General features: G+C 44.9%; 1 protein-coding gene across 1 annotated transcript in view; it reads right to left on the reverse strand.

Annotated features, from left to right (window-relative positions):
* Positions 1-17,786, reverse strand: part of LOC116937638 (chymotrypsin-like elastase family member 2A) — a 47,380-nt gene that overhangs the window by 18,518 nt on the left and 11,076 nt on the right. Inside the window, exons 2-3 of the mRNA XM_076056267.1 lie at positions 4,649-4,740; positions 2,077-2,174 (exon numbers count right to left, since the gene is read on the reverse strand). Of these exons, the coding sequence (XP_075912382.1) occupies positions 2,077-2,174; positions 4,649-4,740 (190 nt within the window). The remainder of the gene's footprint in view (positions 1-2,076; positions 2,175-4,648; positions 4,741-17,786) is intronic.

A 17,786-nucleotide genomic window follows, 5' to 3' on the forward strand; every position in this document is an offset into this window, starting at 1 on the left:
CTCCTAGGTCGACTCAGACTCAGAGGAGTTCTTGGTGTGGTGTGTGTAGGAAACATCACCACTGGGAAGACAAAGGCGGCCGGGCGTGGTACTGGCCACCCACCCCCTCGTGTGCCGTTCTGGCCTTCATAGGTGCTCGCTAACAGCACTTGCCCCTACAGTCTATTACAACCTATTTGGGGGAATCTTTGTGTGTGCAGCGTGATGCTGCGCATAGGGGCGCAGTTGGCCACAAGGGGGCCCAAAATCGATAGAGATAAACAAATAACAAAAATACTCTTTGGTTCTTTCGGTAAAGTCACGTAGGTATAAAATAAAATAAATCACGACGTTTCGGGCGCAACACAAGCGTCCGTCATCAGGTGGGAAAGCGTGGCCTGCTGCTGATGCAGACTGTTTTAAAGGTTTGAAATGGGTGTCGCCCCAGGGTTATAAAGGAGTGGCTGGGTCTAGTGATGTTAATGTGAGAAATTAGCATGTAACTGGGCACGTAGCTATGATAATGTACGAGATTAGCATGATGTTAAAGTGAGGAATTAGCATGTAACTGGGCACGGAATTGGCTATGTTAAAATGAGAGAATAGCATGAAATAACAGCTGACATAGGCAGGTAGGATGGAAACATCACAGTTAGTATGGCTTCCTGCAGTCACGAAAGCTGCAAATCAAGATGGAAGTGACAAAAGTGTTCAGAAAACTATTCAACAAAATCAAGTAAAAAAAAATAAGAATGAATGCCCAAAAAAAACCGTTGTTACAAATAGAAAACTATATTTTCTGAAAAATACACAGCGCAACATTTAGTAGCGCTATTCCTGGTGTTTGTACTGATACACCAGGCGTTGTTGATAACTGACGTGCGCATGAAAGCAAAATGGCACGATAACTTATTTGTGAGTTATTGTTACATTTAAATATTTTTTGTTATTAATAATAACAGTCACTTGTGGTGAGACTGTCTTCCTCTAAACCCCAATACACGGTATAACTAAAGTAATAATAATATGTAACATTTTATTGTGTACGGAGGTTAAACACAACCATAGTTATTTCACTGAAGGTGAGTCGGGAGATAGGATTCGGTGGTGGGGGAGGGCTCTTGAATGGTGAACATCATTGGCTGAATGTCCCCGCACCTAAACGCGACGTGGCATTCATGCGTAGGCCTGGTGTTGTAGTCTGCTTTGTCGGGATAAGATTTGTGAGCCAAGGCCTTTTCAGCAACATCCTTTGACATTATGAGACTTCCTTTGCCAGTAACAAGATATAGGAATAGGTTTTACCCTTTTATTGTGTACGGAGGTTAAACACAACCAGTTTTTGTTCCAGTTAAAAGGGTAAAACCTATTCCTATATCCTTTGACATGTACCATGCTCTAATTGAGATGTTAACTCCCTCGCCCGGTATACAGGAGGTCGTGGGTTCGATCCGGACCCTGACGATGCTGTATATTTGGAGTCTGCTTCTCTCTTCTCTCATCATCACATTGATCGTGAGATGTTAACTACCTCGCCCGGTATGCAGGAGGTCGTGGGTTCGATCCGGACCCTGATGATGCCTGCTGCTGTATATTTAGAGTCTGCGTCTCTCTCATCTTCACAGTGGCTAGGAGATGTTAACTACCTCGCCTGGTATATGCAGGAGGTCGTGGGTTCGATCCGGACCCTGATGATGCCTGCTGCTGTATATTTAGAGTCTGCGTCTCTCTCATCTTCACAGTGGCTAGGATATGTTAACTATCTCGCCTGGTATATGCAGGAGGTCGTGGGTTTGATCCCGACTCTAACGCCTGCTGTATATTTCCCGTGGTCGTGTGGATTTTTGTCCGGGTTCTCCGTTTTTTTCCTCCACATTTGGCAACATGCGCTTAGAGTACAGCATTTGGCTGTCGCTATAAACTTCCACGTGACAATACGCCACTTTGTTGAGCTATCCTTCGTGATGGCCAGGTCACTTTAAAAAAAAGAGCTACTCCATCGCAACTCACCCGCAAGACCCAAAGAATATATATTAAAAAAGTATATAAATTTTATATATACAGTAAATGTTCAGATTCTAATTCTGACAAGCGAACCTGTAGCAGTGCGCGGCCGTCATCACCCACTGGGCGTCTACGAGCGATCCCCCGCAGATGTGATACCAAAAATTCACGGAGTAGGCCAGCACAGACACCTGCATTCACACGGCCAGAGGCAGGCATGGAGGGGCGTGGCAGAGAGAGACACGTCAACATTCGTCACATTTCTTGTAATCGACAGGGGGGGCGGGTGAGAAAGTGGGTTAAGTGATTCAACGATGTTCTTGCTTAATTCAAAACTATAAACGCTGCGATATATCCGCTGCGATAATGAATTCAACGGCATCGGCATGATGAACCGAGTGCTACCTTCCCCACTCAGCCGGTATCTTTCACGGTCCTGTGGTTTTGGCAAAGCACTTACAGCACAACCTGCAATTGCCCCTGTATGCCCAGGGTTGATGTTCTCCTGGGCGCCTGTTCTCTGCTCTTGTCTGATGGACAGTAAAGCTACAACATTCACAAATCGAGTATAGCACGGCCTCAGAGTGCGCACGGGGGCTCAGAGTATGCGACCTGCTCAAGCACGCTGACACTTTGTGTGACACGCACTTTCGCGACACGCACGGGGCGGGAAGCGAGGAGTCAAATCGTCCCCCCCCCCCCACCATCATGCGGACGTGGATTTGGCGGTGTGCAGGTGTGGAACTGTATAGCAAGTGCAAGAAACGAGTCCAAAACAATCTTCTTGCGGTGTTCTGACCCCGATGCTACTCGATGATTCGTGGATCATTTACTGTGCAGTGCTGCTATACTTTATTAAACATTTATGTACATTTATATACAGTTTATATACACTCTTACATTGTATATATTACACTCGCATATGTGTAAAGTAGCATATAGTAATATTGTAGTATATATTAATACCCACATAAATAAGTGCACAACTTTATCTATATGCGATGAACGCTGCACTTTCCATCGTTTTAATGCAGGGGGCGCTGCAAACCCACGTGCCCCCTGCATGCATGAACGACGGAGGCACAGAGTCAGACGTTCGATTACATTGGAATTGTTCTGCAGACGGCGGTCTTCTTGCACGGCCGGCTCTATGTCGCCTTATTTAGATCCCGCAATCCCAAACAGGTGAAAGTCCGCATCGAACCGAACCCCCAGCAAGGCCATCTACTTAACGACGAGAGAAAATTCACACAAAATGTCGTATTCAATTAAGTCTTCCAATTCAAAAATGTTTCATTTAAAAAAAAACTTCAAAACGGGTGCTTGCGTGAATGCGTCGTTCGCGCGCAATTTTTTTTTAGTGACTTTCCTGGCCAAAGGCCGTAAATGGTTGTTTAGGGGCATACTCTGCAGCCTTGCTGTACTGTTGTGGGTTTAGTATATAATAGTAGTATATAGTAGTGTATATCTACATTCACAAAGGAGAACCCCAACTTACGCGAATTCGTGCTTGTGAGGATACACATTACCTAACCCCCGTTGCATACTCTGCAACCTTGCTGTACCGATGGTGCTGAATTAGTAACTCTTTGCCACTTTTTGTTTATGTGACAAACCTTACTGATTGGGCTGTGGTGTCAGGTGGTGGTGGCGGGTTTAAAGATGCAACTTTTATATATTTAGGCAATATAACCCAGAAAATAAAAAAGACCACCCCTATTATGATAAGACGAAAAGAGCAAGGCGGAGACCAAGAGGGATGGACTTAGAAAGATGTGGTTTCCAGTAGTGAGCCAAGACATGAAGGATCGTGGAGTGGAGGTGGTGTGATAGTCGGCACAGTCGGGGGCACAGCAGCTGCATCTACCAGTCGTCTCAGTCAGTCAACCACATGGCACCTGCAGGGTCTGTCCTGTGACCTCCTGCACCTAGCCTGGCACAGCAGTCAACCCACGGTACCGGGGCTGTCCCATTACCTCCTGCACCGAGCCTGCCACAGCAGTCAACCAACAGGACCTGGGTCTGTCCCGTGACCTACTGCCAGCGGGGCGTTTGACACATCACGTGGCTTTAAAGTGCACCTCGCTTGGCACAAGGTGACATCACCAGCACTTAGTGGCGAATGGCGGTTGTTGTTGTGTGTGATGGCTCAGGACAGGAATGAGTGAAGGAAGAGGTGCAGGTGCGAAAACCCCACGCATGTTGGCGAAATATTTTAATAGCAACAATAAGATGATGATGTTGTTTCTGTTCTCTGTGTAGTGATGCCAACAAGAGTTCATGCTTAACTAAGAGCCTTCATTTTTGAACACAACGCTTATGCCTAGGCCCGGGCTTTGGTTCTCGATGCTTGAACTTTGCATTGTCTCTAACCGTCCCCTCCCCTCATGCTATCCTATTTTAATATCCTCTGAGCTCCCCTTTCTGGAAGCTTTACTCACCCCATTTCCCTTCAGCCAATCCCTGTCCTCCTCCAACGGTTGTCAATTGTCTCCCCCTACAGTGAACCCTCCTTTCCACGCCTTTTAAGTTTGAATTTCTCCTCCAATGCCTTTGATTCTCTCATCCTAACCAATTGCCTTTGGGGCCTCCTTGCACCAATCAGAGGCCTTGATTGACTTCCTAACTGTCCTTTTAACACACGTAGGCTTACTGTATGTCTTACCTGCCATGGCCACACATGAGGAGTGGCCTCCTGACCGTTCACAATGCGGCCCTGCGGTGCGAGAGGAGTCCCTTGGACGGCCGAGATGTACACTGCGGCATGCAGACAAACAATGACAATGACAAAGATCCCCCGCATAGCCTGAACAGACTGTCGGGGCAAGTTTCGTTAGCGAGCAGCACCTATGAAGGCCGGCATGGCACACGAGGGAGTCAGGTGGCCAGCACCACGCCCGACCGCCTTTGTCACCCCAGTGGCGATGCTCACACACTGCGCCAGGTACTCATTTGAGGCCGAGTCGACCTAGGGGAGGCCCAGAACTGGTTTAGATGATCTTCACTGGTGTTGGTGGCCTGAGCGGGAATCGAACTCGGGTCGTGGCCGGGTTTTTCGCGCAGCGTAGCACGAACTGCAATACTACCGCTCCCCACCAAACAAACACAGACACACACACACAAGCCACATGGGTGGAGGTTGCGGCGGTGGGGGGCACGGGGAGGAGGGGGGAGGGAAACGGGACACCTTTATTAATTTATTATCAGTATTTTACAATCACGATCACAATTTAATTAATTGCATGCACCCCGCGGTGATTCCTAATGTGAGGGACAAAGCGAACCCCCCTGCTCGCCTGCCTATGACGTCACAAACTCCGCCTGTGATGTCACAATGGGGAGGGGGGTGGACGTCACAAGCAGCATTCGCTGTTGCTCAATTTACTTGGGCGTCTACGATTCGTACTAAATGCTAGGTTTAGTGATATATGTTATGTATGTCGCTATTGTTAACTTTCAATCACATTTCTTATGATCACTGTTACAATCTTTCCTAGCATTATTTTTGTAATGTCTAGAAAGGTTTAGTTTAGCCGAATTTTTTTATGTAGTTTAGAGTTGGACTTAAATTTTTTTGATCTAAATTGTATTATGATTGTCATTGTGATCTAAGATAAAAATGGATTTTTTTGCACAGTTTAGTACGCAGCATAAACAAATGGTGCTTTTTTCTGGAAGATTTTATTGTTTTTGTAGGGGATGTCTCAATTTGCGTGCAGTAAATTTTAAATGTATCTTGTCATTGTATTGTTTGTTGCAGTTGCACCCGAATCAAGAGCCGAATGGCTCACAGGGTTATTCCAAATAAATGAAACTGGAACTAAAAATGTTAACTCGACTTGGATTTGCAAAAATCGATAACATTAATAAAACGTTTTTTTATTTTAAGTGCGCTGATACTTGCATTGTCTTTGTGCTGTTCGCCTTTCGGCATTCTCTGGTTTAACACTGATAGTGAGACAAGGGCATAAAGAAGGCTGTCTCTGGTGTACACCAATCGGTTTCAAACACAATGCATACATTATTATCAGAGCATGTTTTTCCCCAAGTGTGTTCGGTTTATTCAGACTTGATGCCTTGCAAAAGGTATCTATTTGGTGTCTGAACATATTAACACTGACTGTTCCACCTGAAGACGGAAGCTTGTGTTGCCTCCGAAACGTCGTGATTTAATTTAGTTGTTTTCATTTACTTTATTTTTATTTTACCTACGTGACTTTACCGAAAAAACCAAAGAGTAGGAATCTGACTTAGCATTGACAGAAAAAAATGTCCACATCTGATTCTTCTGCCACTTCAATGTCAGCCAAATGTAAATTTAACCTGATTGATAAATCCAACGTCATGTCTAATAAGAAACCAGATACACATGTAAAAAAGTTAGATGTGAACAAGATTCTTATCAATCAGAGTAACAGCCCAATTTCCGACAGCCTAAAATCGGCATTAGCTGAAGGGTTGAATTTTGCAGTCACCCCTAAACACATCCCAGTGGATGATATCATTGCCCAGGTCAATGTAGCCCTCAAAGGCTTAGGACACATCACGGCAGACATAGCAAGATCTGAAATTGCAGCTATCTCAAAAACGCTAAGAAACCTGTTAGCAACATCAGTAAGTACGAGCATTTTGAACTCGCTCAATTAAAAAAAGAGAGATAACATTGTCATCGTCTCAGCCGACAAGGGCAATGCCACTGTCATCATGGCTAAAACCACTTACAACAACAAAATTCAGGACCTTCTTATGGATGGTAGCTATTCCAAAATCCATAGAGATCCTACCAACTACTTTGTTACGAAAACCAAAAATGTCATCACAAACTCGACTTCTCTAATCAAACCGACCAAACTGCTCTCTCTAAAATCTTCTGCTGCTAGACCACCCAGATTTTATGGCCTTCCACCATTAACTCACCCACCTACAAACTGGCACGATTTCTGTCTGAGACCCTGCTTCCATTCACTGGCAAGAACACCTCAGCTGTACTAACTTAGCTCACTTGGTTTCTCTAATCAAAGACATGTCACTGTCTCCAGATGATTTGCTTGTCAGTTTCGATGTAGTCTCTCTGTTCACTAAGGTACCTGTGCCTGACACCATTGCAATCATTGACGACTTGGTCCAACAGGGACTGCATTCTGATGTGCCAACTTTGGTGAGGCACTGCCTTACCAATACTTGACCTGGAATGGTATATTCTACAAACAAGAGGAGGGTACCCCAATAGGTTCTCCCTTATCGCCAGTGGAAGCGAATGTTTTCATGGATAAATTTGAGACAGATGCCATCCAGACATCCACCCTACATCCTTCCTTGTGGAAGAGATGCATAGATGACACGTTCGTCATCTGGCCACATGGCTAGCCAGCACTAAACCAATTCTTCAACCACGTCAATTCCATACACCCAGCCATCAAATTCACCATGGAAGTGGAAAAGGATGGCAAGTTACCATTCCTGGATGTTTTGATCGAGAAGAGACCTGATGGCTCGTTGGGACATTCTGTCTACAGGAAAGCCACCCACACGGATGCCTATCTAAAGCCTGACTCCCACCACCATCCAGCCCAGAAGAATTCCCTCATCAAAACACTACACCATAGGGCCCATTGCATCTCCGACCAGCACCACCTAGCCAGTGAGCTGGAGCACGTACACCAAGCCCTCAGGATGAACGGATATTCTGACCGTACAATCCGCAAAGCTGTCTTCCCAGCCATGGGTAGACAACGTCTGAGGATCTAACCAATACCATCACTTTGCCATACATAGCAGGGGTTACCAAAAATATTTCCAAAATCCTAAACAAACACAAGATCCAGGTTCGTTTCAACAAAGTACACACAATCCGTGATTTGATCCCATCTGTAAAGGATGTGATTCCTGACATGCAATATCCTGGTATCTACAAACTAAGTTGTGGCTACGCCTGCAGTTACATTGGGGAAACAAAAGGACATATCTCGGACCATGTTCGCGAACACAAGGCAGATCTGAAGGACAGAACGGACCAATACCTCTGCCGTTGCTGATCATTGTTTTAACGCTGTGGGCACCCACGAAATAGATTTTCCAAGACGAAGGTACTCTGCAAACCCACTGGCTATCATCAGAGATGTGTTCATGAAGCCACCCAGATATATAAACACAGACACAACTTCAACCGAGAAGATGGGTACAAACTGAGCAATTATTGGAAGGACGTGATTAACCAGGTCAAGTCTTAACCTGCTGTGATGTTTCCTTCCTTCCTGCGATTTTAGCTGACTCTCTGAGTTGCATTATTAGGTTGGATGTCTTTGTATTGACAGGCTGGATGTCCTTCTCTCTCAGTCACCGATGCTGCGACATAGTAAGCAAGTCACTGATGCTGCGACATACTAAGCTCGTGCATTGACATGCCAATCTCTCACAATACAATAGCCACTTCTACAGCCTCAGGGAGACCATCTCTAGCCTTTGATAGTGGCATTGTCTTTGAGCTGTATGCCTTCTGGCGTCATCTGGTCGAGCACCAATTGGGTCGAGGCTCAAAAGAAAGCCGTCCCTTGGTGTGGACCAATCAGTTTCAAGGACAATGCATATATTATGATAGTGTTTTTTTTGCATTTTGACTGCAGGTATTGTGGTTAATGCAGACATGAATCCTTGTAAAAAGGTTTCAGTTTTGTTGCCAGAAAAAAGGGGAAAAACCCTATCATTACATTTTGGTACTGGCAAAGGAGGTCTAATGATGATGATTTATTTAATCTTTCGCAAAGAACTCAGGTTTATTGTTTACTATTATTAAACAAATTCGTTGGCAGATATTACAATAATAATGTTTGTGTGCAGATAAGAACTCAGGTTCATTGTTTACGATTATGAAACAAATACGTTGGCAAAGATTACAAGAATAATGTTTGTGGGCAGAAAGCTTATTTTCATTATTAGGTTGCTAAATATTCAATTTTTTTGCTGTCTATTTTGACGCTGCGACGGTGTACGGCCAGTCTGAGCTGTGGTCTGCTGCCTGCTCATTAATTAACGTCAGTGCACTGGCACTCTATTATCTACACTGATAATTTGGCTTTTAGCCATTATGAGTGTATGCCAGTCTATAATATGTTGCCTGCTTCTTTACCTCACTCAGTGTACTGCCACAGCCTTTCATGTCGACCGTATCCTGCTTTTTCAGCTGCTGCTCATATTGCCAGCTTTTTATGTCGACTGTACCAATGCTTATGCCATTGAGTCGGCGTCCTGGCAGTCTATCATCTAGACTGTAGCCTGCTTCTCAACTTACCCGTGCGTACTGCTGCTCTTCAATTTACACTTACTTCAGATTCTTTCTTCAATGCATTTCCATTGATTCGATTGCTGACGTCACGCTATTTACTGATACGTACTACTGCGATGCTGATAGCGATTCCATATGTGTGTGCGTGTAGGTCCATGCGTGTGTTTAAGTCCATGTGTGTGTGTTAGTTGATGTGTGTGCATGGCACCATCTGAGTGTGTAAATCAATGTGTGTTTGTGTGTCTATGTGTGTCAGTCGATGTGTGTGTGTACGTCGATGTGTTTGTGTGTCAGTCCATATGTGTGTGTGTTAGTCCACATGTGTGTGTGTGTAAGTCCATGTGCGTCACTGTGTGTGTGTAAGTCAATGCGTTTGTGTGAGTCGATGTGTATTAATCCATGTGTGTGTATCTAAAGTACATGTCTGTGTGTGAGAGTCCACATTTGTATGTGTGTGTAGGGCAATGTGTGTGTGTAAGTCTATGTATGTGCATGGGTCCATGTGTGTGTAAGTCCATGTGTGTGTAAGTCCATGTGTGTGTGTCCTAGTCGATATGTGTGTGTGTAAGTACATATGTGTGTTCACGTCAATGTGTGTGTGTGTGAGTCGCTGTATGTGTGTACGTCGATATGTGTGTGTAACTCCATGTGTGTGTATCTAAAGTGGATGTCTATGCGTGTGTGAGTCCATACGTGTTTGTGTGTAAGTCGATGTGTTTGTGTGTGTGAGTCGATGTGTCTGTGTAACTCCATGTATGTGCGTCTAAAGTCGATGTCTGTCTGTGTGAGTTCATATTTGTGTGTGTGTGCGTCTAAGTCGATGTGTATCTACGTGTGTGGGTCGATGTATGTGTGTAAGTCAATGTGTGTGTGTCTGTCTTTGTCGCCCGGGCAACGCCGGGTACTTACCGCTAATCTCTTATAAAAGCCTGGCGTTGTCCGTTTGTCCGTCAACTAAATTATAAGAGAGTTTTTCAGATGGCCAGCCCCTCCCAGATGTGGGGGGTAAAAAGTTGATCCAACAGGTTTCCGAAAATTGTCGACCCCTCCCAAAAAAAATCACTCCCCTCCCCCCCCCCACCACCCAAAAAATAATTTTGTAGGCAGTTAGTATCTGCACACAATTGGGTGAGGAGAGAAGCAGACATCAGTGAGGGCGACGGGCGGGAGAAGCCCGCCACAGTCGTGCCGGTGCCCTCACACCTGATGATGACGATGCCTCATCGACAGCAGCATCCCCTCTGCAAATTAGTGAAGTACTGCACTGCAGTTAACCCGAGGGCGCGGAATGCACAGCAACGTGTTTAGTAAGTCCCCCTCCCTCTCGCCCGGAGCAACGTCTTGGGTTCGGGGAGAGGAGCCATCCCGTGTCTGAATTCAACGCAGGGAGTGCCTCAGCTATCGGCTCAGGACCAACTGGTCTGACCGCATGTCATCGTTTGGCTTCAAGGGAGCCCACCCCCCCGACCTATGATGACACTTAAACATGTTGGAGTTTCAATCGATTACGCTGAATACGTCGAATGGCCGTGCCCATATGACCAGAATCTTAAGCACACGTTGCAACTGCATCGAAGACTCATCATATATTCTTATAGAATAACTGGCGGGAAGTACCCGGCGATGCCCGAGGAAAAAATACATTTCAAAACTTCTCTTAAAAACATAACATATACATACACAAATACTAAGCTATTGTGAAACGCCCATTTGTCCGTCAACAAAAAAATTATAAGAGGCTTGCAGAAGTCCAAAAAGTTTTAGAATTTGGGGGGGTAAATAGTTGATCTAAAAGGTTTCCGAAAATTGTCGACTCCCTCCATTAAAAAATATTTTACCCCCACGTAGGCATATATACCTACACACGCTAAATACAATAGAGTGAGTAGTATCTATCCACTCTGTAGTTGTATCTACTGACTGTACAGTAGTATCTACTGAGCCAGTAGTAGCTACTGACTGTATAGTAGTATCTACTGACTGTTGTAGTAACTACTGACCATAGTAGTATCTACTGACTGTTGTAGTAACTACTGACCATAGTAGTATCTACTGACCCTACAGTAGTATCTACCAACTTTGCAATAGTAATTACTAACTGTATAGAAGTATCTGCTGACTCTATAGTATTATCTACTGACTATAGTAGTAACTACTAGCTCCATAGTAGTATCTGCTGACTCTATAGTAGTATATGCAGACTCTATAGGAGTATCTGCAGACTCTATAGCAGTATCTGCTGACTATGGCAGTATATACTGACTCTATAGTCATATCTATCGATTCTGCAGCAGTATATACTGACTATAGTGGTATCTACTGACTGTAGTAGTATCTACTGATCGTAGTAGTATCTATTAACTATCCAGTAGTATCTACTCACTCTATAATATCTACTGACCGTAGTAATATCTACTGACTGTATAGTAGTATCTTCCGACTGTAGCAGTATTTACTGACCGTAGTGGTATTTACTGATTGTCGTAGTATCTACTGATCCCAATGTAGTATCTGCTGACTCTATAGCAATATCAACCAACTCTATAGTAGTAAATACTGACTCTACAGCAGTAATCTAATGACTATAGTAGTATCTACTGAATGTATAGTAACTATTGACTGTATAGTAGTGTAATGAGTTCAACTGAGTCGCAGACGTAGACTTTGGAGGCAACACATTTATTCAGTTCCAACACACGGAATAACTTCCCCTTAGAATAACCTAAGGTGGTGACTACCCGGCTAACTGCACTAGTTATTACACTAGTTACTACAAAGTAACTACACTAGTTACTACACTAGAAACTTCACTAGTTACTACGTAACTGGTGTAGCTTGCCTGATGGTGGCAACCAGGCTAACTACACTAGTTACTACACTACACTAGTAACTACACTAGTTACTACCAGGCTAACTACACTAGTTAATACACTAGTTACTACACTAGTTACTACCAGGCTAACTTCACTAGTTACTACACTAGTTACTACACTAGTTACTACCAGGATAACTACACTAGTTACTACACTAGTTACTATCAGGCTAACTACACTAGTTACTACACTAGTTACTTTACTAGTAACTTTACTAGTAACTTCACTAGTTGCTACACTAGTTACTACCAGCCTAACTACACTAGTTACTACACTACGCTAGTTACTACACTAGCTACTACACTAGTTACTACCAGGCTAACTACACTTGTAACTACACTAGTAACTACACTAGTTACTACCAGGCTAACTACACGAGTAACTTCACTACTAACTTCACTAGTAACTTCACTAGTTACTACACTAGTAACTTCACTACTAACTTCACTAGTTACTACGTAACTGCTACTACGGACCAGGACCAACAACCTCGGCCCGGGTCCACGTGTTGGAGACTCGTTGAACGGAGATCGTAGACCAGTGGTTCTTAACCTGGGTTCGATCGAACCCCAGGGGTTCGGTGAGTCGATCTCAGGGGTTCGGCAGAGCCCCCGCCACGGAGGTCCGGACACACTTGAATTATTGTGTAAATTTGTGATGACACACACGGCCCGCTTGGCCATCACTGGCTGCAGATGATCATGCTACACTGCTTGGCCAATCAGCGCTGCGGGGAATTTAGTGCGTACTCAGTAGTCAACGTGTGACTGTTGTTGTCGTACGTCGTGTGATTTCTTTAATATTTTATCCATACTAACTATGTCGGGCAAAAGAAGAAAGTGGTCGGACGAATATGTACAACATGGATTCTCATGTATCACGGAACGTGATGGGAGTGAGCGTCCTATCTGCATGATTTGCAACACCAAGTTGAGCAACTCTAGTCTTGCACCGGCAAAACTAAAGGAACACTTCTTGAAGCTGCATGGAGACGGGGAATACAAGAACACAACACTTGCTGAATTCAGGGTGAAGAGAGCCAGATTCGATGAAAGGGCCACTCTGCCTGCTCTTGGATTTGTACCTGTTAACAAACCGATCCTGACAGCATCGTACGAAGTTGCTTACCTGATCGCAAAGCAGGGCAAGCCACACACCATTGGTGAAACACTTGTGAAACCAGCTGCATTAAAGATGGCGAATCTGATACTCGGAACAGCAGCCGAAGGTAAATTATCCCAAATTCCCCTTTCAAATGACACCGTCAGTGACAGAATAGAAGACATGAGTAAAGACATCTTGGCTCAAGTAGTCGCGGATCTGATTTCAAGCCCGGCAAAATTCAGCCTTCAACTCGACGAAACCACAGACGTTTCTGATCTAAGCCAGCTTGCTGTTTTTGTACGCTATGTGAAAGACGACATGATAAAAGAAGAGTTTTTATTTTGTAAGCCTCTTACAACAACAACGAAGGCAGCCGATGTGAAGAAGCTTGTGGATGACTTCTTCAGAGACAACAATCTTTCATGGGATATGGTTTCTGCAGTTTGTACGGACGGAGCTCCAGTCATGCTGGGAAGAAAGTCTGGTTTTGGTGCGCTAGTAAAGGCCGATGCACCACACATCATTGTGACGCATTGTATTCTGCACAGGCATGCGTTGGCAACAAAAACCTTACCTCCAAAAATGACAGAAGTATTAAAAACTGTGGTGGAATGTGTGAACTATGTGCGAAAAAGTGCTCTGAGGCACCGCATCTTCAGTGAGCTGTGTAAAGAAATGGGCTCTGAATTTGAGGTACTTCTGCTCCATTCTAATATTCGGTGGTTATCCCGGGGACAGGTGCTGAATCGTGTTTTACCATGCGTGTGGAATTAGCCCTGTTTTTGCAAGAGCACCAACACTGCCATGCAGATTGCTTCAAAAATCCTGAGTTCATTCTCATTTTAGCGTACATGGCTGATATATTCGCAGCTCTCAATCATCTCAATCAGCAGATGCAGGGTGGTGGAGTCAATATCATGGAAGCAGAAGAACACCTGAAGGCTTTTCAAAAAAAGCTACCGTTATGGAAACGACGAACAGAGAACAATAACTTCGCAAACTTCCCGCTTCTGGACGACTGTGCAAGTAAGATCGAAGATGTGTCTGGAATCGGAGATATTTCTGTATCCACGGAACTGAAGCAAACAATTGCCACGCACTTAGATGAGCTTGCAAAGTCTCTCGACGGATATTTCCCTACAAGAGAGTCATATCCAGCATGGGTGAGACAGCCGTTCACGTTTGCTGTTGAAACAGCAGATGTCAATGATGAATTCCTCGACGAAATCATTGAAATTCAGCAGAGCCAGGTTCAACAGCAACTCTTCAGAACAACAACGCTCTCAACGTTTTGGTGTCGACAAATGAACAAGTATCCAGTTATTGCTAAGAAAGCCCTGGATTTTTTTTATACCATTTGTTACAACATATCTTTGTGAGCAATCCTTTTAGAGGATGCTGGACATAAAAACGAAGAAAAGGAACAGACTTTGCTGTCAAAATGACATGAGAGTGGCACTTGCCAAGGTGAAGCCACGCATATCTGAACTGATCTCTCAAAGGCAACAGCAGAAGTCACATTGATTTCCAGGTATGTAATTTGTTGTGAGTTTATGCATTGTGTTGGTTTTATTCTTTGAACAAGGTAATGTTCATGCACGGCTCATTTTGTGTACCAGTAAAAAACATATCTATGTCTTGAATTTGAAAAAAAATCACATTTTATTTTTCACTAAAGAGGGGTTCGGTGAATGCGCATATGAAACTGGTGGGGTTCGGTACCTCCAACAAGGTTAAGAACCACTGTCGTAGACGAAGGGTTTCTTCCAGTATGAACAACAACAACAACCCTGAGATCTTGATTTAAAGCTTTCGTGACTGCAGTAATTCATATTCTTAGCTCTTTCGGTAAAGTCACGTTGAAGAGGAACAATAAAATAATAAAATATATAGAAAACAATAAAAATGCTCACGACGTTTCGACCATAACACAAATGGTCGTCATCAGGCGTGTCGGTTAGCATTAATTTATTTATTTTTAAAAGGTGTATTTATTTATTAAAAACGTCAGCGCCACGCGCAACGATTTGGCAGTTTATTTAGAAGGACTAGTCCATCTATGTTCTGAAAAGAGGAGGGGGGAGACGAAAAATGAATGTATGCTGTCTGAAAGCCACCGTAAGCGTGAACAATCAATTAAGACCTGAAATGGTTTATCAAATATTTCCAATGATTGCTAAGCCAGAATACATCTTCTCGGTTGAAATTGTCTCAGTGCTTGTATATGTGGATAGCCTTATGAAGGAATCTCTCATGGTAGCCAGATGGCTTACAAAGAACCTCTGTCTTGGAAAAGTCAATGTCATGTGAGCCTACTGAATTATAACATGAGGTTATCTACATATACAAGCACAGAGACAATTTCAACCGAGAAGATGGATTCTGGCTTAGCAATCATTGGAAAGATTTGATAAACCATTTCACGTCTTAGTTGATTGTTCACGCTTACAGTGGCGCATTCACCGAACAAACACATCGACTTAGACACACACAGACATCGACCCACACACACACATCTACTTAGACACACACACAGACATCGACCCACACACACAAACACATCGACTTACACACACACAGACATCGACCCACACACACACAAACACATCGACTTAGACACACACACAGACATCGACCCACACACACAAACACATCGACTTAGACACACACACAGACATCGACCCACACACATACACACATCGACTTAGACACACATACAGACATCGACCCACACAAACACATCGACTTACACACACACACACATAGACTCACACACAGATTCACACACATGGAGTTACACACACAAATCGACGTACACACATACAGCGACTCACACACACACATACGTAGACTCTCACACACACATCGACCTAAGCACACATATGGGCTTACACACACACATGGACCCATGCAAACACATGGACTTACACACACAGACATAAACGCTCACACACATATTGGCCACCACACACATACAAATATGGACTCACACACACATACATGGACTTTAGATACACACACATGGAGTTACACACGTATATCGACTCACACACACATTGACTTAAACAAAGACAAAGATCCCCCATATAGCCTTAACAGACTGTAGGGGCAAGTGCTGTTAGCGAGCTGTTAGCGAGCACCTATGAAGGCCGGAACGGTACTCATTTGAGGCTGAGTCGACCTAGGGGAGGCCCGGGACCGGTTCAGATAATCGTCACTGGTGTTGGCCGTGAGCGGGAATCGAACCCGGGTCGCCAGGTTTATAGCGCAACGCGCTAACCGCTACACTATCGCTTCCACACACACATATGGACTTAGACATATGGACTAACACGCACACATATAGACTAACACACACGCACATCGACAAACACACACACAGCGACTGACACACACACAGCGACTGACACACACACATGGACTGACACACACACTTGGACCTACACAAAAACAACCGCCATTCGCCACTAAGTGGCGGTGACGTCACCACGACGCTTGTGCCAGGCCATGTGCACCTTGAGGCCACGTGAAGTGTCGAACGCCCGCTGGCAGGAGGTCACGGAGCAGACCCAGGTGCCACGGGTCGACTGACTGAGATGACTGGCTGATGCACCACCTGTGCCCCCTACTGTGCCAACCTGCTGTGCTTTAGCCACTCGGCGCTCCGCTCGTTGTTGTGAGCGTCGCTCCTCCGCCCTCCGTTGTTGTTGGAGGGCGACTGCCTCCAACTGCCCAGTAGCATCCTTCACGAGCCTCCTCCAGAGAGGCCGATCTTTACACCGCTGATACCAGTCATCGGCAAGTCCACTCAGCTCCACGTCCTCCTGTACCACATCACTCCAACTCTTCTCTAGCCCGTGCCACGCCCGTTTAGCCCCCTCGATCCGGCCGAACAAAAGCTGTTTCGGCATGCAGTGGCTGGGCATGCGGGCTATATGACCCAGCCAACGCAGCCTTGCCTGCCGGAGGAGCTCACCGATGGGACCTTGACCAGATCTTTCTAGGATTTGTGAGCTCCTCACACAATCCAGCCTGGTTAAACCCAGGATGGATCGTAGGCAGGCTAGCCTAAATGTTTCTAACCGGCGAAGATGTTCCATTAAGGGGGTCCACGTTTCGCAAGCATAGAGAAGGGAGGGATTGACCATGGCCGAGAAGACCTGAAGCTTAGTGCGGAGCGACAGAACAGGTAGCTTCCATACAGCATTACGCAACCGATGAAAAGATATTGCCGCTCGACTGATTCGGAGTGAGACCTCTGCTGTTAAACTGGAGCAGGTCATAAGCACACTGCCCAGGTATAGGAAACTCTCCACTCTCTCCACAACTGCCCCATCACCGATTGGGAGTTTTGGGGGTGGAGTGTCCGATGGTACAAAATACCCAGGCAGGTGCTTAGTTTTGGTGGGGCTGATGGTATGGCCCCACCTCTTAGTGGCACGCTTCAGTCTCAGCAGCAGCGTCTCCAACTCCTCCTCTGAATGAGCAGCTATTACCAAATCATCGGCATACATAACGTGGTTGAGCAATAGGGAGCCATCCCT

The sequence above is a fragment of the Petromyzon marinus genome, chromosome 75, assembly GCF_048934315.1.
Source record: "Petromyzon marinus isolate PM22_M1 ecotype Great Lakes invasive population chromosome 75, UKy_Petmar_22M1.pri1.0, whole genome shotgun sequence".
In the NCBI taxonomy this organism is placed as follows: Eukaryota; Metazoa; Chordata; class Hyperoartia; order Petromyzontiformes; family Petromyzontidae; genus Petromyzon; species Petromyzon marinus.